General features: G+C 48.3%; 1 protein-coding gene and 1 pseudogene across 2 annotated transcripts in view; both read left to right on the top strand.

The window, feature by feature from the left end:
• The first annotated feature begins 5,625 nt into the window (after window positions 1-5,625).
• Window positions 5,626-23,867, top strand: part of FLVCR2 (FLVCR choline and putative heme transporter 2) — a 60,931-nt gene continuing 42,689 nt past the window's right edge. The window contains exon 1 of one of the 2 annotated variants that reach the window (XM_059689989.1): window positions 5,626-6,759. In XM_059689989.1, the coding sequence (XP_059545972.1) occupies window positions 5,962-6,759 (798 nt within the window). In that variant the 5' untranslated portion in view covers window positions 5,626-5,961. The remainder of the gene's footprint in view (window positions 6,760-23,867) is intronic. The other variant, XM_059689980.1, reaches the window with a different exon arrangement.
• Window positions 7,517-9,718, top strand: LOC132231234 (small nuclear ribonucleoprotein E-like; annotated as a pseudogene).

The raw sequence follows: 23,867 nt of genomic DNA, 5'->3' as shown, positions 1-23,867 counted from the left end.
AAAAGGCATCTCCGCAGTTCCAGGGTTGGAGTCTTGGGTGTCCATTTTAGAACCAACATAAAATCCAGAGTGGAACCTACCACACCCCTAGACATCACGCACGGGGCTTGGCGAAGCAGCTCAATCTCCACTCAATTTGATTCCACTAAAAAATCTTAGGGATTTTAAAAAAACAACAACAACCAAAGTTATACCTAAAGAATCAATTGGCCGTGTATCAAAAATATCAGTTGCTTAATCCCTTTCCTGTTCCCTTGAGGCAATTACTTTCAACTCTTATTAGATGAGTCTAATTTCTCTCCATAGCTTTAAATAATATGGGTATATTGATAGTTCTTTGTCCCTGTGGGGCATTGCCTTTGACTTTCCAATACAGCAGACGAAGAGTTAGCTATATTTACTCTACCCTCACCTCTACCGTACACATGTGCCCACTTCCCACCCTCCATCCTCCCCATATAATTATGTCATATTTGGTTATATCAACTTTCGGCCTTCACATTATTATGATTGTGATGATGCTAGTCACAACCGTGATGCCCCTATCCCTTTCCTCTGTTGCTTTGAATATTCTACTGGAGTTAATAATTGCCCTCCCCATTTACTCGGTTCGATTGGTTATACTTATCACTATTCCAACCTCTAATTCTTTTCCAGTTCTGTAAATATCCTCGTAAATTCTATCAGTGTCATCTTCTTGAATAAATCTTTCCCGGAGCCCTTCGGCCAGCTTCAATCTGAACAGGCTGCTTTCTACACCTGGCACATAGCTGCCTGCCTGGAATTTTCCTTTGTCGGGATCTCGGTACTTCCCATCCATGGCCTCTTGTGTTGGAATCCCTGTTTCCTCGATCCTACATCTAACTCTCTAGGTACCCCCCTTGTTTGGTGGAGCACATCCTTTAGCAGCTTCCTGAGAGAGGAGAAGGCAGTATCTTTTTTTAAAAAAAACTTTGCATGTCATGCTTGAAAATGTTTGATTCGCTTCTCACATATTTTTTTTTTCTTTTGGTACTTTGGGTATAAAATTCCAGGCAGGAAGTCATTTTCCTTCAGAAAGCATCATTCCCCTGACTTCAGATTTCCAGGCTTGATGATAACTCTAATGACATTCTGCACCTGTTTTGTGCAAAAATGTTTTATGAAACCTTTCTTCTTGGAAAACCTGTTGGATCTCCTCTTTGTCCAAGTTATCTGAAATTGCATGGTGATGGATTACTCAATTCAGTTCCACCACAGAGACCGAGAGCATGTGGTGTGTAGCTTATCTCAGTAAATACTCCATGGTATGCAAAGATATACCCGATAGGAGCTGGAAATAGATGGGAAATGTGGGAGATAAGGCAAAGACAATATTGGTGAGTATGACGCATTACACATATAAATCACACATATAAGATCTGCAAGGACAACATTTTTACAAATTCCAAGTGTCAGTATTTTTTAAGGGGGAATAATCCAGGGTCTCAACCCGATTCATTCATTAGCAATTTAGCCTTCCCATGCGTTCAGTAAACCACATGCCTCTCACACCTACAGCCCCTGTGCAGGTGGTGGTAAACTACCCATAAGGTTAACATTTTGACTTCCAAGTTCTGCTCTTACTGCCAGGAGTGTTGTTAGCCTCTAGGGGGCAGACTTTGCTACTACTCTGCAGAGAGCCACAAAAGCTGAGTTCAATGCCAAAGGTTTCCTCAAGGTCCCCTTGGGGACTAAAGTTGGGATAGAACCAGGAACCAGGGTCCCTTTTTAGGAAGCAACCCCTAAAATGTATTTCTCCTTCCCCGGCAAGGTGTACCTATAGATACCTAGAGATAGAACATAGTGATAAATAAATAGGCCACGCCGTAAGCTGCTCAATAAACATGTTTTCAATAAATGAATATAAGATAGTTCTACGTAATATCTATCCAATAGTTATGTAGTTGCTGTATCCCTGGTGGGAATCAGCCAAGAGACAGCACCACGCTGGTGGCTGCCAGAATATTACTGAAGAAATCAACACACATTATCTAGTTTTATTCTTACAACAACCCTAGGAGGCCGGTATTTTTATCCTCATGTTACAGATTCAGAAACTGAAGGACAAAGAGGGTAAGTGCCCAAGATCCCAAAGCTAATTAATGCCAGAACAGAGCTTCTAATCTTGAGTGGACTGAGTCCAGAGCTCAGGAAAGAACCCACCGACTCCATCAGAAAAGACAACCCCAAATATGGCTTGGATCCCGGGTTAGACCCTTGGAGATCTGTCATCAAACTGAAGCACTGCCCAGAAGAGGCTTCTGGAAGGGAATTCGGGAAATCTGTCTTATTGTTGCTTGTTCTGAACCTGATTCGCTGTGGGACTTTGATAATACAACCTCCGTTTCCACGTCTGAAGTTAAGAATAGATTCTGAAGAGTTTGGGGAGAGGACTGCGATGACCTGGGGAAAGGAAGCAGTGAGCGGTCCTTCCGAGAGAACGGAGGTTCTGTGCTCCCCGTGGAATGATGGGAAACCCGTTTGGAATGTGAAGAGGGAATGCTAAGTTAGTGTAGTCATTTTCAGATGGGTATAAGTTTCCTCTTCAATCATTTCCTCTTAGTCCATGATAAGCCATCATTTCTAGCCGAAAGAGGATGACTCCAAGCAGAGTTCCCCTGCCTGTGGGCCTGTGGCAGGCAATTAGACAGGCATGAGCAGAGCTAGGACAGCGGCCAGGTACTTCTAGAGGTCACCAGGGTAGAAAGCCCCAGGTGCCTAGCAACAGGCAAAACTGGGAAAACAAGGACCTTGCCCCCAGGGTAACCTTTCCTCCCGAGCCTATCACTGGTCATTCCGTTTAGACCCCCTGACCTTTCGTATGGCTGGTCATGTGGTTCGGACTCTTCCCAGACATGTCGGTAGTCACTCAGTAGACCGCCTTAGAGTAGGAACAGGGGCCCAAGAGTGGCCTCTTGTGACTCCCCATAAGGGCCCTTGCACAACCACTGCCTTAAGCATTAACCCCTAGGGATATCATCTAGGCCCAGAAAAGCAGCAAAACCCGACAAACGATGCCGTGGCACCTACCAATCAGTAGAGTCCACGACCCTGAAAGGACACACCTAGAAGCTGATGAATATTCTATTGAGATCCTCCCCTGGGACCTCACCTAAATCTCTGCCCTTCAAAGCCCTGAGGACAGAGCCCCAGCTCAGCTCTCTTTCTGGAGCATGCTTCCCCGGGTGTGTTTTCCTTGCCTCTTCTCTTCTCTTCCTTTTTTCTTTTCTTTTCCTTTTCTTTTCTTTCTTTTTTCTTCTTTCTTTCTTTCTCCTTCCTTCCTTCCTTCTTTTCCTTCCTTCCTTCCTTCCTTCCTTCCTTCCTTCCTTCCTTCCTTCCTTCCTTCTTTTCCTTCCTTCCTTCCTTCCTTCCTTCCTTCCTTCCTTCCTTCCTTCCTTCTTTCTTTTCCTTCCTTCTTTCTTTTCCCTTCCTTCCTTCCTTCCTTCCTTCCTTCCTTCCTTCCTTCCTTCCTTCCTTCTTTCTTTTCCTTCCTTCTTTATTTTCCCTTCCTTCCTTCCTTCCTTCCTTCCTTCCTTCCTTCCTTCCTTCCTTCTTTCTTTTCTTTTCCTTCCTTCCTTCTTTTCCTTCCTTCTTTTCCTTCCTTCCTTCCTTCCTTCCTTCCTTCCTTCCTTCCTTCCTTCCTTCCTCTCTTTCTCTCTCTCTTCCTTCCTTCCTTTCTTTCTCTCTCTCTTTCTCTCTTTCTTTCTCCTAAGCTCCAAGGGTCATTCTTTGCCTCTGTAACTTGTTTCCTGGGCCCATGTCTCCTACCGCTCTCACGGCTACCTCTGTGACTTTCTAAATAAACTTTCTCTTCTTAAAGTTTGAGTTCTGACTCTGAATTCTGTTAGTACTGAGATTACTGAACCAAGGTCCAGTCTGACTCCACTGGTCTCACACCTGGTGCGGTTTCTGCCGCCCACAGTTCTGACCCCACTAGGGCTGCTTAAACTTAGCTGCCTATTGAGATCCCCCGGGGAGTTTCCACATGCTCAGGCCAGGCTCCATTCCCAGAGACCCTCCTTAAAGCACTTGGGCTCTGGCCGAGACATTGGGGATGTTAAGAGTCCCCCCCTACACACACACACACACACACACACACACACACACACACACACACACGTGATTTTTAATGTGCAACCCAAGTTGAGAACCACTGCCCAGAACTTTCAATTCTTCATTTTGGTTCTAAAGATGAAAAAAGAAAAAGTGGTGGCACCCCGTGGCTCTCAAACTTTAATGCGCAAACGAACGCATCACCTGGAGATCTTACAAAATGCAGCCTTTCATTCAGGACGTCAGGGGTGGGCCTGGGCATCTGCCCTGTAAGAGGCTCCCAGGGGTTGCCCACACCGCAGACCCTTGGCCGCACGAGTAGCCAGGCTGCAGTTGGAATAGACCTGCAGGAGAAGTATGGCTCTTCAGGCCAGCTGGGCCCTTTAGGAAGAAGTAACTTCTTCTGTGAGTCTCGGTTTACTGACCCATATAAAATGCAGGCAAAACAATCAGAACTCTTGTGATGCGTAAATGCGATAACACAGTAACCATGTTTAGCACTATACAATGAAGATTAGCTTTCTAGTTGCTAGCATAGCCTACACTCATGAAATGCTTACTATCTGCCAGGAACTTTCAAAGTGCTTTGTGTCTTAACTCATTGAAGCCTCAAAACAGCACTGAGGCAGGTACTATTATTTCATCATCCCTCTTTTACAGATAAAGAAACGGAGACGCAGAGAGGTGCAGTGCCTTCATCTACCCTACGCACCTAGGAGTAGCTAAGCTGGCGTTTGAACCGAGGGAGGATGTGGGCTCTTATTCCTCCCCGGGCCTTCCATGGATCAGTGGGAAAAGGCACTTCGGCCCCGTGACCACGAATGACAGTCTGCGCTCTGGAATGGGCTGGGGCCAGCAGGTGGCAGCCCAGGGCTACGCAGGCGGCTGTGCATTTTACCTCGCAGCCGCCGCCAGCTCTTAAGCATTTCCAACTCCCCTCTCCCCTCTGCCTCCAGTCCTCGCCTAGGAGGCAGCCCCGGGATCCCTCCCAGCAGAACAGCCCTGCCTAAGAGGTTCACATATGAGCTCCCCAGATAAGATCCCCAGATAAAACTACGAGCGCCCCGAAAAGCAACCGGCAAAGTGAGTTTTCTGCAATCCCCTTTTACCCCAGAAGCGCAACCCGACCTCGAGATCCACGCATCTCTCTTTCCACCGGAGTCCAGGAAGGGCCGAGGCGCCCAGCCAAGTGGGGAAAAGTTGGGGATTCCGCCTGGGTTCCCCTGGGCGTTCTGGAGGCGCCGGACATCGGTGCGCGCGCTGGAAAGGCGGGCGGGCGCACGGAAGCTCGACGGCGTTTTCTCTCGGGGTCCAAGGGGAGAGGGCAAGTGAACCTGGGGGCAGTTCAGGGGGCGGGGATGAACCGGGCGGTTTCCATAGCGCCCGGGGCGTGGGGGCGGAATACACCCCGCAAACTATGGCGAAACAACTGGGCGGCCGGGCTTGCCGGGTTGGAGCAGGCGGGAGGGAGGGAGGGGAGGCGGGGTGGGGGGGGGGGCAAGCCTGGCGGGACGGGGGCGGGGCAGTCACGTGCGCCCGAGGGGCGAGGCCCCAGCGGGCCGGCAGCGAACGGAGTCCGGGAATTGGCTGCGCCAGGAGCTCAGTCTTTCCTGGACCGAGGGGCTGGACGCGGCCAGGACGCCTTAGGAAGACTCCAGGCACCGGCCGGGGGGACAGCGGTCAGGACAGCGGCCCCACCCTCCGGAAAAGTGGGGGCAGAAGTTTGGAGGTGAGCGCCGGGAGCCCCGCGCGCGGCTGTTACGCAGGACTGGACCTCGGTTTCTTCTGGGGCGGACCAGGGCCACTGCCCCGCTAGCTGAGGCCACTGCCCCGTAAGACTGCCGGAGCTCTCAGCGCCTGTCCGGGGCTCCGGGGGAGGCCGTGGTCATGGTGAATGAAGGTCGCAACCTGGAGGAGCGCGATGGTACCCTTGAACAGCAGTCCGCGCCGCCGGCGGACGACCCCAGCGCTCCCGCCCCACCTGCCATCTCCACTGACCCCAGCGTCTCGACTCATCCCAGCGTCTCGGCTCATCCCAGCGTCTCGGCCCATCCTAGTGTCTCGGCTCATCCCAGCGTCTCGGCTCATCCCAGCGTCTCGGCCCATCCTAGTGTCTCGGCTCATCCCAGCGTCTCCTTCCACCCCAGCGTCTCTGCCAACCCCAGCGGCTCAGCCTTCCCCAGCACCTTCGCCCACCCCGGTGACTTGACCCAACCCAGTAGCTCCGGCCGCGAGGACCTCAGTACGATCAAGGTGAGCAGGCGCCGTTGGGCGGTGGTCCTGGTGTTCAGCTGTTACTCCATGTGCAACGCCTTCCAGTGGATCCAGTACGGCTCCATCAATAACATCTTCAAGTACTTTTACGGGGTCAGTGCCTTTGCCATCGACTGGCTGTCCATGGTCTACATGCTGACCTACATCCCTCTGCTACTGCCAGTGGCCTGGCTGCTGGAAAAATTTGGCCTTCGAAACATCGCCCTCATGGGCTCCGCTCTCAACTGTCTGGGGGCCTGGGTGAAGTTAGGGAGCCTGAAGCCACATCTCTTCCCCGTCACGGTGCTGGGCCAGGTCATCTGCTCGGTGGCCCAGGTCTTCATCCTGGGCATGCCCTCCCGCATCGCTTCAGTCTGGTTCGGGGCTAATGAAGTCTCCACCGCCTGCTCCATAGCTGTCTTTGGCAACCAGGTGGGTAGAAGAGTTGGTGGGTGTTCAGAGGAATGGCCATGGTACCACTGTGGGACGGAGCGTGTTAGATTGTATCTGACCGTACTGAACTGTGTGGGAGACTGTAATTTTCTGACTTCAACTGAGTAGGTGACTCCGGGTGCCTTTCTAGTTCTGTGTGACTGATGGTGTGAGTGATTATAACTGGGTGACTGTAAGAGAAGTGCGGGGCGGGGGAGGGGGATAAAAGGAGGGGACCTTTTCTTTCACCCACAATTTCTCCTCCCCCAGCAGAGAGCATGCTTTGAAAAATAGGATGTTTTATGATTTCATTCCGAACCTGTCAGCCCACCAGCCTAGACCAGTGGTCGGCAAACTCATTAATCAACAGAGCCAAATATCAACAGTTCAACGATTGAAATTTCTTTTGAGAGCCAAATTTTTTAAACTTAAACTATAATATAGTTTAATATACCGACTTCTGCACACGGGCCACGAAGTTTTAATCGCACTGTACGTGTGCGCCCGCACGTGGTATTTTCTGGAAGGGCCACACTCAAGGGGCCAAAGAGCCGCATGTGGCTCGCGAGCCGCAGTTTGCTGACCACTGGCCTAGACCTTTGACTCCAGGAGAGCTGTCCTTTCTCAGGGAGCAGCTCCAGGGCTGGTACCGTCAGAATGTAGCAGTTGTCTTTAGCCTGAGCCACCAGCTTTCCTAGAGTGCACGCTCTCCTGCGCTGCATAGTACCGCCGAGCCAGGCACCGTCCTTACCTTCTTTGGTGTACAGCTAAAGACAGGGCAGTGGGAACAACGCTTTGTGCCAAACTCCTGCCCTGGGGTTTAGAGCCAAGTTCAGCCGGATGGAGTAGAAATCTCCCTCTGAATGTCCAAAGACTAAAACCCTTGGAAAGGCCTGGACAGCTCATCTCTAAATCTCTTCTCTTTCCTCTTTGGAAGGAGCATATGAAATTCTTTGCCTTGTCATGTGCTTGGTGATGGATGACCTAGGAAGTTGGGTGAGTTATGCATCTGATCGTCTTCTCCAAATATTTGGAGCAGATCAGACAGGGGGCTCTGCTCTATCTGAACCACCGCCTCCCGGGCCCGCTGCCTCCCGAGCCCACACAGCCGTGGCAGTGTGTTTCAAAAGGGCCAGTAACCCTTAGTTCCTATGGGCCTGTTTTCTCTTACCTGTTGTTGCATTTTGAAATGTTAACCTTTTTCGTTTAGAAATTTCTCATTTAGGTCAGAAATTTTCAAAACTGCTCTAAAGGCCAGTTTCCACCCTGTTCGTCTTCACCACCAGGAAGTTGACTTGAGCTAAATTTCCCCAAGCCCGTAAGCCCTGCCATTTGGGCAATAGCGTAAGCAATCGATGAAAACAAACAGAGAGGGTTCTTTAGCACACAAACAGGCAACATGAAATCTCTTACCCAGATTCCCCCCACCCCCACCTGTGGGTTTGAACGTCCTGAAGACTGAATTGATTTGAAGTCTGGGGGTGAAGCCAAAGGGATCTTGTTCAGGGCAACTAAAAAATAGGTGTTGAGGGTGACGCTGACCAACCCCACTATTCGCTAAAGGGATTTTCACGTCCCCATTGCAGCCCTGCTGGTGCGTTTGACATTATTGGATTTTTCCTTTCTAAGAAGGTAAAGCAGTGGGTGGGGGTGAAGGGCAGGACCTTCAAGCTTCCTGAGAGATACGTCTCTTTATTGGCAGTAGAACAGGATACAGGCCAGGCCCCTGCAAACCCGACACCTTTGGTTTGGGGAGGGCAGAACTGTAACTGCGAGGAGCCCTCAGGAGGTCTGGTGAGTTCAGAGAATCCAGCGCTTGTTTTGTTAACCATTAAGAGTAAACATTTTCCAAGTGCAGCAGGTTGGCGTAGAAATCTCTTTGCTTTTTGGAAGGAGCATATAAAAGTCTTTGCTCCAGTGGTGGCTGTCTGACGGAGCGTGCTCCTTAGGGTGGTCTTTGTCCGCTTCCACCATGGCGTACCACGGCCAGGGCCAAAAAGTGCAGAAGGTGATGGTGCAGCCCATCAGCCTCATCTTCAGATACTTGCAGAATAGATCTCGGATTCACGTGTGGCTTTATGAACAAGTGAATATGCGGGCAGAGGCTGTTCCATTGGTTTTGATGAGTGTATGGACCTCGTATTAGATGCTGCAGAAGAGATTCATTGAGAAAACAACTAGGTCGGATCATGCTGAAAGGAGGTAATACTTCTCTGCTCCCAAGTGTCTCCACCTAGAAATGACTAATGGAGAGAGAAATTACTGAGAAGCAACACAGTTTGTGTTTTTTAGGTGCCCTTTGTTGGGAGAAGCGTTCTTAAACATTTATTCATGTTGGCTTACAATACCCGTATGTTACTACCAGATGACAATAAATGATGTTGAATTGTTTTTGTTAAAAAAAAAAGAGTTATAGGTTTTCAGACCCTTTATGACACACTTATACCTGTGAGGAAACTTAACACCAGACATATCTTTAAGATTTAATAACAGTAGTTATGCATTCATCACCCCTGCTCCCCTCCAAGGCCAGGAAATGCTAAGAATTTTACATTTAAAAACTCTCTGGCAGCATAAATTTGTGTCACGAAGCCATCTATTTAGTTTAATATTTTTAGGCTCAACCCACTGTGCTAAGTAAAAAAAAATTATGAAATAACAGAATTGTTTATGCTTCCTCTCATAGAGATAAATCATATTTGGTTCTCAGTGTGTGTTTTAACCTTATTGTATGAGTAAAGCATGACTGAGTGGAGGAGAAATATTAACAGAGCACCTTGAGCTTTGCTGGAAAAAGCCTCCACAAAGCTGTTAAACAGATTTTCAGTGCCATTCTGCAGAATAATTCTTCATGGCCTGCAGACTTCACACTGGGTAGCAGAGCCCCTGCACCCTGGTAATTCTAACCTGTCTCTTCTCGTGCTTCTTAGACACTGGACGCATGCACCCGCCCTCCTTGCATTCAGTCCAACATTCATTCATTCATTCGTTCATTCATTCATTCAACAAGTGCCGGGGTCCAACCCCAGCGGGTCCAGGGGTTCCCAAAGGTGCGGACGGAGTCGGCGAAGAAGGAATGACACGGAGACAGTGTTCAGTTGATCAGCAGCCTAGCCAGGATCTCCAGCCAAGTTCTGGTCTGGATCTCCAGAGTGGTTCTTCTTCAGATCTCCAGCCAGGTTCAGTCACCAGGTTCTAGTCAGGCTCTCTTGCCAACCTCTGCAGTCAGGTTCAGTCCAGGATCTTTTGCCATGTTCTCTCCAGCGAAGTTCTTCTGTCTGTAGGTTCTGTGTAGGTTCTGTCTTCTTGGCTCTCTTCTAAGTTCTGTCTCCTGAGTTCTGTGTTCTGAGTTCTGTCTGTAGGTTCTGTCTTCTGAATTCTGTCTCTTGTTGTCTTGTTGCATCTGTATTTATACCAGTTGATTCTAATCCTGTCAATTTCTATTACAAAGGTTAGGGCGTTTCTTATCTCCATTCCAGGGAGTAAAGATTATGTAGCTTAAGCATGATTGTTCGTAGTTAAAGGGATTAATTACCAGCCTGGCACTTAGTTGAGGGATTTTATTCCCTCCCTAACTTCAGGGGAAAATCCCTACCTGGGGAAACAACCTTTCTCAGAGAGGTGACCTTGGTTAAAACACATAGTGCCAAGAAGGTGAGCAAACATATTAAGAACAGTATGCCATATATGCCAGGTCCCTTGAAACAGCAAGGATGGATCGGCTCCCGGCAAACAAGCTTTTACCTAGGTGGGAGAGGGAGAGAATTTCTTCTACCCTTCTAGGTTTTTTCAGCTGGCCTAATAATTAAATGAACACGAGACAGATTAACAAGAGAAAGTAACCACATTTAATTACATATGTACATATGGGAACCCCACACATGTAAAAGAGTCAGAGATCCCACACACATGAGAGGTTCAGAGACAGAAAGGTCAAATGAGGATTACATTACGTCCAAAGCCAAGGACTAAGGTAAGATGCCTTGGGCCTTAAAGGGAGGGGTGCAGGAAGGAAGGTCATTTGCAGGACAATAAGAATAGATGTTCAGTAATGAGAAGTTTGCTCTGCTCTATAGATAGGTCATCAAGATTATTTCTGGGCTCTAGCTAGTTTGGCTCAGTGGATAGAGAGTCGGCCTGCCAACAGAAGGGTCCTGGGTTCGATTCCAGCCAAGGGCACATGCCCGGATTTCAGGCTTGATCCCCAGGGTGGGCGTGCAGGAGGCAGCCAATCAACGTTTCTCTCTCATCATTGATGTCTCTCTCTCTCTCTCTCTCTCTCTCTCCCTCTCTGAAATCAATAAAAGAAATATTTTTAAAAAGATTATTTCTGGTATTAACTTTTATTGTGGACAAGGCTCCCAATGTAAATTCTCCCAGGAAGATAAGGAAGAGGCAGGAGTATCTGCAGGCTTTCAGTTCCCTTCAGCTCAAAATAATCCATATGCCAAGTAGCACATCTTGGGGAGACCTGTTTAAACCCTTTTACCTTGCTCCTCCGTTTTGCCAGGTGCTGTACTAGGGCTGCAAAGATAACCCCTGCCTTCGCAGAGTTCTTGCACCAGATTTTTAAATTGTACCAGTATCCCAAGGAGATCCCGGGAAAGGATCTGGGGTGTTAAGGCATCCCTTGAGATAACTTTAACCGTGCAGGTGTGGGACATTCAGGTAGTTGCTAGCGAAGAGGCTGCTCTTACGCAAGCAGGACCAGAGTGGCAGGCTTTAGGACCAACAAAGACCAGAGGCTTTAAATTTTAAGCGTACGAAAAATAATCCAATTAACTTCCGGAGGAATCACACCACATGAAACATATGCAGTTGCAAATCACACAGCTTTTTTTTAAATATATATATTTTATTGATTTTTTACAGAGAGGAAGGGAAAGGGATAGAGAGTTAGAATCGATGAGAGAGAAAAATCGATCAGCTGCCTCCTGCACACTCCCTACTGGGGATGTGCCCGCAACCAAGGTACATGCCCTTGACCGGAATCAAACCAGGGACCCTTGAGTCCGCAGGCGGACGCTCTATCCACTGAGCCAAACCAGTTAGGGCCACACAGCTTTTTTTTATTACTCACACAAATTCCTGAGCTGTGGTACAAACTTAGTTAGGGATCCCCGTGGTGCTGTCCTCTGGGGTCCAGCAGCTAGGCTGGTCTGGTCTGGGTGCAGGGGGTCAGTGTTCCTCACCCTTTAGCTGGTCTGGGTCCATATTTAAAGCTTGTTTGTACCTGTAGCAGCTCAGATGGCTATCAATGATTTATATCCATTCGCATATGTTAATCTCAAACAAGGCGAGGGGGCTAAGGAGAGTAGTCACTCACCAAGTGTTTATCTTGACAAGTCACTCTGAGTTGTTTACTGAAGTTCAAATCTTTATCTATGAGGGACACACTTCAGGGCAGTGGGGAATGTGTTCTTAATATCATACTTTAAGTTTTAAGGAACGTTAACTCAAACATCTTAAAACTTTTCTAACATTCTTTAAACATTTTAAACATTTCTATATTTTACTACAACCAGGCACCAAGATTCAGATTTTTAAAAAAGCGAAATTGATCAGAGTATAGAGGATTTATTTTCAGTTCTCCGTGAGGTTTTTAGTATCTTCTTAGCCTAATTGCTATGGGAAGACACTTTTTCCATCCATTATTTAATTTTTCAACATTGTGAGGTGGGTGGGATTGTTCCCGTTGTTACAGGTGAGGAAGTTGAGACAGATAAATGAAGCAACTTTATTCAGGGTCCTACAGGACTGGGTGGCAGAAGGGACATTTGAACCCAGTTCCACCTCCAAAGCACATGTCGATAATCAGCCAATATTGAGTCTTCATGTGGATAAAATACATATTTAAAGAAAAAAAGGGGCAGGATTCTGAGGTTCGAATTTTGCTCCTTGTGTCTCAAGAATTGATGGTGGAAAGTGTCTAGCAGTTGCCTCTATAATTTGAGAGCCTCGCTCCTGTCTCTCAAGTTCCCAGCATTAGATTGCCCCTCCCCCATTGCAAACTGCTAGGGCTGGTGCTGTTGCTCTGCACTTCGCATGGAGGGGTCCTAGGAATGGGTTCGAGTCTCTGGGAAGAAGAAGCCAGTAAATCCTGAGCCGAGGTGAGGGGAGGGAAGGAGGCTCCGACTGCAGCTGAGGCTTTTCCGGTTCCCTCTGGTTATTTGAACAAGTGGCAACAGACTGGCATTTTTTTTTTTATTTTTTTTTAGCAACACTTGTTCCATTGTTTCAAGGGAAAAGGATCTGTGTGGGGTTTTGAGTGATGTGGACACATTGTTGTTGTGCAAGGGTTAGAAGAAAGCCTGTGTTCCAGTCTGGTGATAGCTTGGTGATCAAGGACCAGGAGGATGTGGGAGATGAAAGAAATCTTCAAGTCAGCGCCAGCCCCCCAGCCTCCCTGAGGAGCCTGCAGCACCCAGCAAGGGAAGGGCCTTCTCAAGGACTCGGGGGCTGCTCAGAGCACAGAACCCAATAAGAGAGGAGGAAACAATCAGTTTGCTTTCCATGTAAGGAAAATACTATCTATCTATCTATCTATCTATCTATCTATCTATCTATCTATCTATCTATATGCCTAATATGCAAATTGTCCCCTTGGGAGTTTGACCAGAAGACTGGGAGTTTGCTCGCTCGCTATGACATGCACTGACCACCAGAGGGCGGCACGGAACGAAGGAAGGCCCCAATTGGCCCTGATTGCCAGCCAGGCCTAGTGTCCCTACCTGTGCACGAATTTCATGCACTGGGCCTCTAGTTACCTTATAAAATCAGTTCTGTGGAAGCCAAGGCTGGTTGGGCTATGGAAAATAGCTCTTTCCCACCGAAATCTAATGTGAGCCACATCTATAACTAAATCTTCTCGTAGCCACATTAAAAATCTATAAAGTGTAAATTTAAAACATTTGTAAACAGGTGAAATTAGTTTTAGTACATTTTATTTAACCCAGCATATCCAAAGTATTATTTCAACACATAATCAATATAATATTACTGACAAGCTATTTTACGTCCTTTTTTTCATCCTGGGTCTTTCGAAATTGGCATGTTTTTTACACTTCCAGACGAACCACCTTCCCTGGCAAATGATGGGGTTGTGTTCAGTAGCCAGGCTGCACCCCACAGACCTGGAACAACGATGCTATTTGTAGGGGAGAAAAACTTTGCCTTGACCTTCTTAGGGTCCCTGGCTGGGTCTGAAAATTAAACTGATAAAGGCATCTTAACAGAAAATCACCCACATTTATTTAATGTAAATGTTATGTGACATAGGAGCCTTCATAAGGAAATGAAGAACAGTTTGACTTGTGCATTTTTAAAAAATATTTTTATCGATTTTTAGCGAGAGAGGAAGGGAGCGGGAGAGAAAGAAACATGAGGATCAAACCCAAAACCCAGGCATGTGCCCTGTCTGGGAATCGAACTGGCAACCTTTTGGTGTCCGGGATGATGCTCAACCAACGGAGCCACACTGGCCAGGGCTAGACCTGTGTGTTTTTATGCCAGGTTTGATGAAGAGTGGACAGCCGTGGAGGGATGTGACAGGTTAGGGGTATGAGGGAATTACAGTAAACTAGGGAAACTGAACAAGGCCTGTGTCTGGGTTCTTCTTGGCAGCCTCCCTGGGTCTTCAGAGATAAGGATGCTCCCTTCCTCCCCGTCTAGGGAGGGCACCTCTCACAGGATGGTTTTGTCTGTTTCAGGGAAGAAGAGCAAGGAGGGGGAGGAGATGAAAGTAACCTTTCTGTTTCTGCTGTTTTCTCAAACTCCTTCAGGCTTCCAGCAGATGAAGACGGGCTCTAGAGAACTGACTGCAGCCTTGGGGAGGTTGTGTTGGCTGGACTGGCTGATCATGGGTACCACCCAGAGAGGTTGAGTGTTTCTGGGACTGACTCAGGAGTCAGGGTCATGAGGCAGGTGGTCAGCCTAGGCTTCTCCCAAAATCATGGCCCCTGGGGTGTCTTAAACGCTCGGCTTACCATTCTGGGTCTTCTAATGGGAGAGCCTTTCTTTCAAAGTCTGAGTGAAGTTTGGGGAGGAGAAGGCAAACTCCTGTTCTCTCCCATTGGTTGTTATTGTTAAGGCGCCCGGAGCGCCCGCCCACATGGCTGACTGCTTTCTGGCCTCCCTGTTGCACTAGCAGAGACAAACAGGCAGGGGCTGGGACAGCAGACAAGGCTAGTGAGTGGTGACCAAAATGAGAATGGGCGGGACCCATGGCCTGCAGGTCCCAAAGTGCTCACGGGTGCGCCAGGTCATATGCACGTACATCGTAAAAGTGACACTGGAATGTGGTGGGGTGACAGCAGACACGAGGTCCCATCTACAGACAGCAGCTGCTGCAGCTCCTGCCCACCACTGACATCCAAAGCATGGCCCAGTGTTGTTAGATCTTCTCTTTTTTTCTTTAAAGAGAAACCAGAAATCCAGATTTTTTAAAATGTGAAATCTGTTTTTTAAACTGCGGCAAAACGTATGTAACATAATGGCGATCATTTTAGCCATTCACAAGTGTCCAATTCAATGGCATGAGATACGTTCACAATGGCATGTAAGCCTTAACCGCCATTTATACCCCAAACTTTTGCATCCCCCCCCCCTCAGCAACTCTGTAATCCTTAATAACTCCTCCCTGCTCCCTCCCTCCGGCCCCTAGTTACCCCTTCCTGCTTTCTTTCTCTATGAATTTGCCTATTCTAGGTACCTCATAGGATCTTATCCTAGGATTCATATGCTCGTTGGCTTTCTGAGTCTGCTTATGAATTCTGTTTGTTAAATGCTGCTGACGGGTTCAAAACTTTAGAAAAATAACAGTCTTTACTTAGAAACTGCAGGTTAGATAAAACTGTCCCATCTGAGACTTCAGGGGAGGGGAATGTGCAGGCAGGTGGAAATGAGAGGTCAGAGGTTAGCAACTCTGGGGAGGAACCGAGGCAAGTGCTTCCTGAAAATGGGGGTTTTTCACCTCACCCATGAGCCTGGGTGAAAATGCCTGGGCCCCCGTGTGGACTTCCTTAACCAGGCTTTCTGGGGGAGGGGCCCAGACGCCTGTATTTTCAGCTGGCCTCCCAGGTGGGGCTAGCGATCAGACTTTTTGCAATCACCTGGAGCAATGGTCGGCACACTGCGGCTCACGAGCCACATGCAGCTCTTTGGCCCCTTGAGTGTGGCTCTTCCACAAAATACCGACTTCTGCGCATGGGCCATGAAGTTCCAATCGCACTGTACGTGCGCGCGTGCATGTGGTATTTTGTGGAAGAGCCACAATCAAGGGGCCAAAGAGCTGCACGTGGCTCGCGAGCCACAATTTGCCGACCACTGAGCTGGAAAGAGGACCTGCAGGCCATGGAAAGGCACCCTCCCGCGTAGAGCCAGGTTCTTGTCAGGGCTGGTGTATGAGGTGTTTGCTGTAGGCTGGGTCCTGTGTGCAGGTGGAAGCATTTGTGAGCTCAGTTACTCACCCTTCAGATTGAGGAGAATGCTCACTACTGGACAGGGACCTGGCCCTGAGCGCGTCTGCCTCGGGCGTAGCGTGTTGGTTCCTGACTTCCAGCAGGAAAAATTTCGCCACGTGAAGCTGAAGCTGGAGACAGCGAAACAATGAAGGGCTTAGGATAGAAGCAACATCAGGTGAGCCGAGGTGGGGCTGCTTTGGCTCTCGTAAAATTCTAGGTGAGAAATGAGCCGAGGTGGGGCTGCTGTCAGCTCGCCGGAAAGTCCCACTGCAAAGGGGGCCTTGGCGGCAGGTTCAGGGGTTAGCCCAGGACAAGCTGCCTTCCCTCCTGGTTGCAAGTCTCGAGGAGATGCATGCCTGTGGGAAGAAGAGGGGGAAGCAAAAGGTGTGGGCACGCCCCCAGGAGGAAGAGTGAGGGAGCACTGGGTCCTTTTTTTTTTGAGGGTTTTAAAGGCTGAGGGTTTAGGGGAGGTCTCAGGGGAGATCTCAACAGAATATTCATCTGATCCCAGGCGTGCCCTTTCAGGGCCGTAGTCTCCAATGACTGATCAGAGCCAGTGCAGGCCGGCAGTCGCCACAGCTGGCCCTGGTGTTGGCGGGCGTGGAGCTGAATACACCTGGGGCCTAGAATTTTTCTCTAGCAGGGAAAGGTCAGGGGAGGGTCCGAATTCCGAGTCGCATGACCAGCCATATGCCAGGGGAGGAAAGCCACCCTGGGGGTGATCCTGCGCCAGTTTGGGGCTTACTGCCCTGGTGACCCTCTGTGTCTGCTGTAAATTGCTCAGCCGGTTGGTTCAGCCATCTCTCTGTTTCCCCATTCCACTTGCCGAGGAATTTTCCTAGCTTCTTACTATCCTTGTTGGGCTGGTATTGGAGGCTCATCGTTCTGATTCACTTAAGGTTCTGAAAATGTCCTGGAAACACTGAGTGGGGTTTGGGAGAGGGGGAAATCCCTGATGGAATGTGCGGTGAAACCTCTGCAGATGCTCCTAATCCTTTTGTTTCTTTGAATGTCAACTCTGCACTGGAGGAAGCTGGGGTTGGCCTGACTCTCTTGGCTCGGTTTCTCTGCCAGGCATTGTTGCAGGTGCCCGCTAATTCCATGGAATCCAGTCTGAGTTTTCAGCGTAGCATTCTAGGACCCCTGCTCCCTCCCCATCCCTACCAGTGTGTCTCTGGTTCCCTCTCAGCCTAGTCTCTCAGCTCTGATCAGTGTAGCTCCTTAGTTGTCTCGGTGAAGATGCATTGCTTAGGGACTAAGCCTCCTCCTGCCGGGAGAGTGACATTAACAAGATGGTGTACTGGGAAGCCTCCCCCCCCCCCCCCCCACACACAGAAACATTAGATAAACTAGAAACTGGCTAAAATAACTTCTTTATCGGAGCTCTGAAAATCAGTCAAAGATCTACAGCAATCAAGCAAATGCCCAACCAAGAAAAAATCAAAATGGTAGGAAATTTCATGGCCTTTATACTCACCCTCCCCACCTCCCTTCCCCATGCTGTGGCTCCCAATCCCCAGTTCCCTTCTGAAAACCAAATTTGCAGTGTTTCAACCCAGTTGTATTCCTGAACGCTAACAATGAACAATCCAAAAAGGAAATTAAGAAAACAATTCCATTTATAAAAGCATCAAAAATACTTAGGAATACCTTTAACCAAAGAGGCGAAAGACTTGTACACTGAAAACTATAAAATGTTGCTGAAAGAAATGAAAGACCTAAATAAATGGAAAGGCATCCTGTGTTCATGGATCGGAAGACTTAATATTGTTAAGATGTCAATACCACCCAAAACCATCACAGATTCAACACAATCCCTATCAAAATTCTGATGACGTTTTTCACAGAAATAGAAACAGTGCATCCTAAAAGTCATGTGGAAATTTAAGGGACACCGAAGAAACAAAACAATCTTGGAAAAGAACAACAAAGTTGGAGGTCTCACACTTCTTGATTTCAAAACGAATACCAAAGCTGCAGTAATGATGATATTGGCATAAAGACAAACATATAGATCAATGGAATAGTGTCCAGAAATAAACCCTCGCAGGTATAATCAAATGATTTCCAACAAGGGTGCCAAAACCATTGAGTAGGAAAAGAACAGCTTCCCCCCTCCCCCAATCTTCACCTAAGGATATGTTTATTGATTTTTACAGAGGGAAGGAGGAAGGGGAGAGAGAGAAAAACATCGATGTGAGAAACATTGATCAGTTGCTTCCCATACCCACCCTGACCAGGATTCAAACCCACAACCTTTTTGGTGTTCAGGACAACGCTCCAACCAACTGAGCCACCCAGCCTTTTTAATAAAAAATAGATTTTATTTTTTAGAGCAGTTTTAGGTTCACAGAAAAATTAAGCAGAAGGGTATACCCCAAAGAACTGAGAGCCCTAGCTGGTTTGGCTCAGTGGATAGAGCATCGGCCTGTGGACTGAAAGGTCCCGGGTTCGATTACAGTCAAGGCCATATGCCTGGGTTGCTGGCTCGATCCCCAGTGTGGGGCGTGCAGGAGGCAGCTGATCAATGATTCTCTCTCCCTCTCTGAAATCAATAAAAATAAAAAAATAAAAATAAAAGAACTGAGAGCAGGAACTTACTTGAACAGATGTTTGCACCCACCGTATAGCAGCATTATTCACAGACAAAAGGTGGAAGCCACCCAGGGGTCCATCTCTGGGGGAATGGATAAACAAAATGTGTTATATACATACAATGGAATGTTATTTAGCTTAAAAAAGAAAGGAAATTCTGGCACATGCTCCACATGGATGAATCTGGAAGACATTATACCAAGTGAAATAAGCCAGTCACAAGTACTATATCATTGCACTTACAGAAGGCATTGAGATGTCTTTTTTTTTCCTTTCTGACAACAACCAGTTCTCCAATTCTCTGTCCTACAACTCAGTTCGATTCTGACACTAGCTCCTCAGAGTTAGTGCAGATCCCACAAGCTCGGGGCTCAGTTCCACAAGACTGCCTCCCATGAGATACCATTGGCAAATCCTGGAGGCCACCTGTACTTCCTACTATAAATTGGGGATTCCCACAACCCCTCCTTGGGTTCTGTAATCTGCTAGAATGGCTCGGAGAACCCAGGGGAACACTTTACTGACCTTTACTGGTTTCTTATAAAGGATACAACCCAGGAACAGCCAAAGGGAGCAGATACGGAGATACCGTGAGGAGGAGCACGCGCTTCCATGCCCTCGCTCCTCACACCACCACCCTCCCAGCACTTTGACGTGATGGGTTCACCAACCTGGAAGATCACTGAATTTCCTTGTTCGGGAGTTTTTATAGAGCATAGTTTCCAGCTCCCTCTCCTCCTCAGAGGTGGGGGAAGGTGTGATTGAAAGTTTCCAAATTCTAATCACTAGGACTTCCCCTGACCCATTAGCTTAAACTCAGGTGTGATGGAGGGGGCTCCTTGTGAATGACAAAAGACACTCAGGAAATTCCCAGCTTGTTTAGAGCTCTGTGCCAGGAATGGTGACAAAGACCAAATATATTTTTATTATACCACAGGTACCTAGAATAGTCAAATTCACAGACTCAGAAAGTACAATGGTGGTTGCCAGGGGCTGGGGGAGGAAAGAATGGGGAGTTATTATTTAAGGGGTACCCAGTCAGTTTAGGAGGATGAAAAAAGTTCTGGAGGTGGGTGGAGGGCATCGTTGCTCAATGATGTGAATGTACTTTATACCACTGAACTGTACCGTTGAAAATGGTTAGAATGATGAATTTTATACTGTGTATATTTTACCATCGTCCCCCCAAACCTCCCTGAATATCCCCACTACGTGTGAGGTGTTCCCTTCTGGCTGGGGACTGCTCACCTCCTGCCATCATCTCCTCTGTCTCCGTACGTGGAGGCATCCCTGGCCTCTGCTTGCTGGGTTTACTGAGTCCTGGCCTTGGTTTTCTGGTGGTTTGTGTTTCCTCCTCTTCCTTTATCTTTCCCTGCTCCCCCAGCTCCTCTTCCCACTGAATGGGGAACGTGGCAGGGAGCTGGACCCTTGATACATCTCTCCTGTATCTCAGGGTTCTGGGCACAATCGGCGAGTACAAATGGAGGGACCAATTATTAAACAGGTTTCCATTTCCTGAAAGAAAGTAAGGTGACAATGAGTTCACTGAGTGCTTGGGTAGCTGGAGGAAGGGACTAGACCAGGGGTAGGCAACCTTTTTGACTCAAGGGCCACAATGGGTTCTTAAACTGGACCGGAGGGCCGGAACAAAAGCATGGATGGAGTGTTTGTTTAAACTAATATAAATTCAAAGTAAACATCATTACATAAAAGGGTACGGTCTTTTTTTTTTTTTTAGTTTTATTCATTTCAAACGGGCCAGATCCGGCCCATGGGCCGTAGTTTGCCCACGGCTGGACTAGACTCTATCTTACTCTTTCAATGAAAAGAGTATTAAGTCCTTACTGTGTGCTTTGAACTGTGCCAGACCCACCAGACCAAGCTGGTTGAGAACACCATCTTTAGCTCTGCTGGGTACTCTTGGGCAAGTTTCTAAACTTCTCTAAGTTTTTATTTTTTTTAAATCCTCACCTGAGGACATGCTTAGAAAGAGAGAAACATCCATGTGAGAGAGAAACATCGTTCGGTTGCCTTCCCTCTGTGCCCTGGCAAACCGGAAACCTTTTTGTGCACAGGACAATGCTCAACCAACTGAGCCACTAGGTCAGGTAGCTTTTCTAAGTTTTGACTTCTTTGTAAGATGGAGATGAGACAGGGAGTGGAGGGCCTTTAGCTAACAGTTTATCAGACAAGAAATGGTCAATGAAGAACAGATGCTATCACCAATAAAGGTAGTCGGTTGGCTCCCGTCTGCAGGGGCTCCTGATGCAGGAAAGGCCAACACTTAACAACTCGAGGATATCTGTGCACGGGGCATTAAGGGGTCACAGCACGTGGTAGCGCATACCTCAGTGTGTGCCGTGAGGAGCGAGCAGGACAGCTCCCCTGAGGAGGTGATGGGTAATAGCCAGTTCTCAGTGAGTGAAGTGAAGAGATGTTGGGTGAATAGGGGAGGGTGGGCCGTTCCAGGAAGTTCCCAGGTAGTATTCCGATGGGGACTTGTCCCCTTTGAGAGCGACTGGATCAAAAGCTTGCAGGTGCTAGAAGATGGCGTGAGTTTCCAAGTGTGTGGTTGATGAGACCTGTTGTTGTCTGTTGTGAAGACTTTGGGGTCTCGGAGGACACAGATACTGGGCCAACCCCAGTCCCCACACATCAGACCTTAGCCTCACAAACCTAAGGCTATGCTGAAGGAAGTGGGGCGCCCAGGCTTATCAGGTGGACACAGTTGTTTCCCCCTGCCTGGTTCTTGATCTTTTTCCAGCAGTGCTACTAACAGGATGTCCTTCCCTGGACTTCAGCTCCCCGCCCCTCAGCCCCCCCCCCCCCCCCACTGCCAACATCAAACAGCCCGAGTGGACTGCAGGATCGTGAGGGTGGAAGCCCATCAGGGATGATAAAGAACCGTAGCATTAAGGTGAAAGCCGGTGTTTCTTCTTCTTTTTTCATTCTCTGTCTCCTGACCTCTATTCAGCACCAGCCCAACGGAGCATCTCCCCTTGATTCTGCAGGACAAAGGACTTTTCTCTTTGCTGAGTCATTCAGGGGTGGGAGGGCATCCTGCAGGCTTCGACGCCCCCCCAGACTCTTCTGCCTTCTGAGCTCATTATAGACATCTTTTCTTTTTTATTCTGTGCAAAAACCTTAGCTCAGCCTCTTCCCACCACACAATTCAAGATGAGGCATGAGGGCAGATACCAGCAGCACCGTCTGTGTTTGTGGAAGGGGGAAGAGGGAAGCAGGGCTGGATTCCACTCGCTTACCAACTTCTTGTGTCTGAGAACCTCTAGGTGGAGCAGTGTTTGCTTTGGCTCCCATCCCATCTGATTCCCTCTCCAGAGAGGTGAACATAGCCTCTTTCAGTTCTGGGAGACCACTTGCGATTGGACAGCCCTGCCAACCAGAAGGGAGGGGCACAGAAGTTGGAGCAAGATTGGGGGTTAGTTTTTCTCCTTTTTTTCCTTTCTCTTCTCTCCTAGAATCCCTGACTTCAGCCCAAGTTACTGTGTTAACTAGCGGGGTGTCCTCAGTGGCTCCGGACCAGCTCTCTCTGTGCACAAGGCCATTTGTCCTGTCCATCTACTCTGATAACTGTACGAAGTGAGCAGCTGTGAGTCAGCACATCAAAGCAGGGCCCATTCTAATGGGCTGTTTGTTTGGATGGTGGCTGCCCCTCCAGTGATCTGTACCACCTCAGACCTTTGTCCAGGGCATCCTGTTTGGTGCTGGAGAGCTTTGTGGAGCTACCCAATGAGCTTACTCAGAGAACCATTTCTCCTCTACCAAGAATCTAGGCAGGAGCATGCACCTCTCTCACACCTTCCCTGTCTAGGACACGCTGGGAAACCAGCAGCTAAGTGTCTTGATTTCTCTCCTTGGGGCAGTTATCAGTTGTTTTTAAGTGTGGTCGGTACCAGAATCACCTAGTGTTCCTTAAAAATGCAGATTAGCCAGTTTTGCTCATGGCTGGAGGGTCGTCCCTCAGACCAAAGAGTTGTGGGCTCAATTCCTGGTCAAGGGCACGTACCTTGGTTGGAGGCTTGATCCCTGGCCCAGGACAGGACTTGTGCGAGAGGCAACCAGTAGATGTGTCTCTCTCACATCAATGTCTCTGTTTCTCTCCCCCATCCCCTTCCTCCCTTCCTTCCACTCTCTAAAAATCAATGGAAAAATATCCTTGGGTGAAGATTTCAAAATGCAGATTCCTGGGCACCCAGGGCAGACCCAAGGAATTAGCCTCTCTGGGGTGGGGCTCGGGAACCTGTGGTTTTGGTTCTCCATCAGGGGATTCTGATGCCATTGACGTCTGAGAACTCCAGGGTGGGAGCCTGGAACCTGGCTCTGCTGGCAGCTGTGTTTGGGGCCTCCAGCAGGACACCTGTCCTCTTTGGGCATCAGCTTACTAATATCTGTAACAAGAAAGCCTGGCCCTGGCTGGGTAGCTCAATTGGTGCATCGTCTTAATACACTACAGTTGCAGTTCGAGCCCTGGTCAGGGCATATACAAGAATCAACAAATGAATGCATAAGTAAGTGGAACAGGTTGATGTTTCTCTCTCCCATCCTCCCTCTCTCTAATCAATAAAAATTTTTTTAAGACAAAACAAAAAGCCTGTTCATAGAGTGCCACCAAAGTTAAATGAAGAAGTCTGTAGCTTAAAGCCCTTAAAACCAAATAAGCCCTCCATAAACATTTACTGAATCCACATCTATATTCTCCCTACCTGCCAAACTCAGGTATGGAAGCATCCTCTCTATCTCTAATATCCAGCTACTTTCTTTCATCTCAGCTGCTATCCCTACTTTCACTCATCTCAGCTGACTGATCCTTCTCCTAGCGTCATACATTGGGGGAACTTAAGCAGACTTACCTGTCCACTCTCTGCTGGTGAGTTAGGTTGAGGCCAGGCCACCACCCGTCTAGGGAGAGGTCAGCCCTCCCAAGACCTTGCTGCTAGGACACACACCAGAAGAGGCCATTCCTGGCACCCAGTGGGGACTAAGAGCATTTGGATGGAAAGATGAATGACTAGTGTTCTGGTTTCACACTTT

The sequence above is a fragment of the Myotis daubentonii genome, chromosome 1 (assembly GCF_963259705.1).
Source record: "Myotis daubentonii chromosome 1, mMyoDau2.1, whole genome shotgun sequence".
NCBI classification, from domain to species: domain Eukaryota; kingdom Metazoa; phylum Chordata; class Mammalia; order Chiroptera; family Vespertilionidae; genus Myotis; species Myotis daubentonii.
The sequence above is the reverse complement of the archived record's forward strand: the minus strand, read 5'-3'. Positions and strand labels throughout refer to the sequence as shown.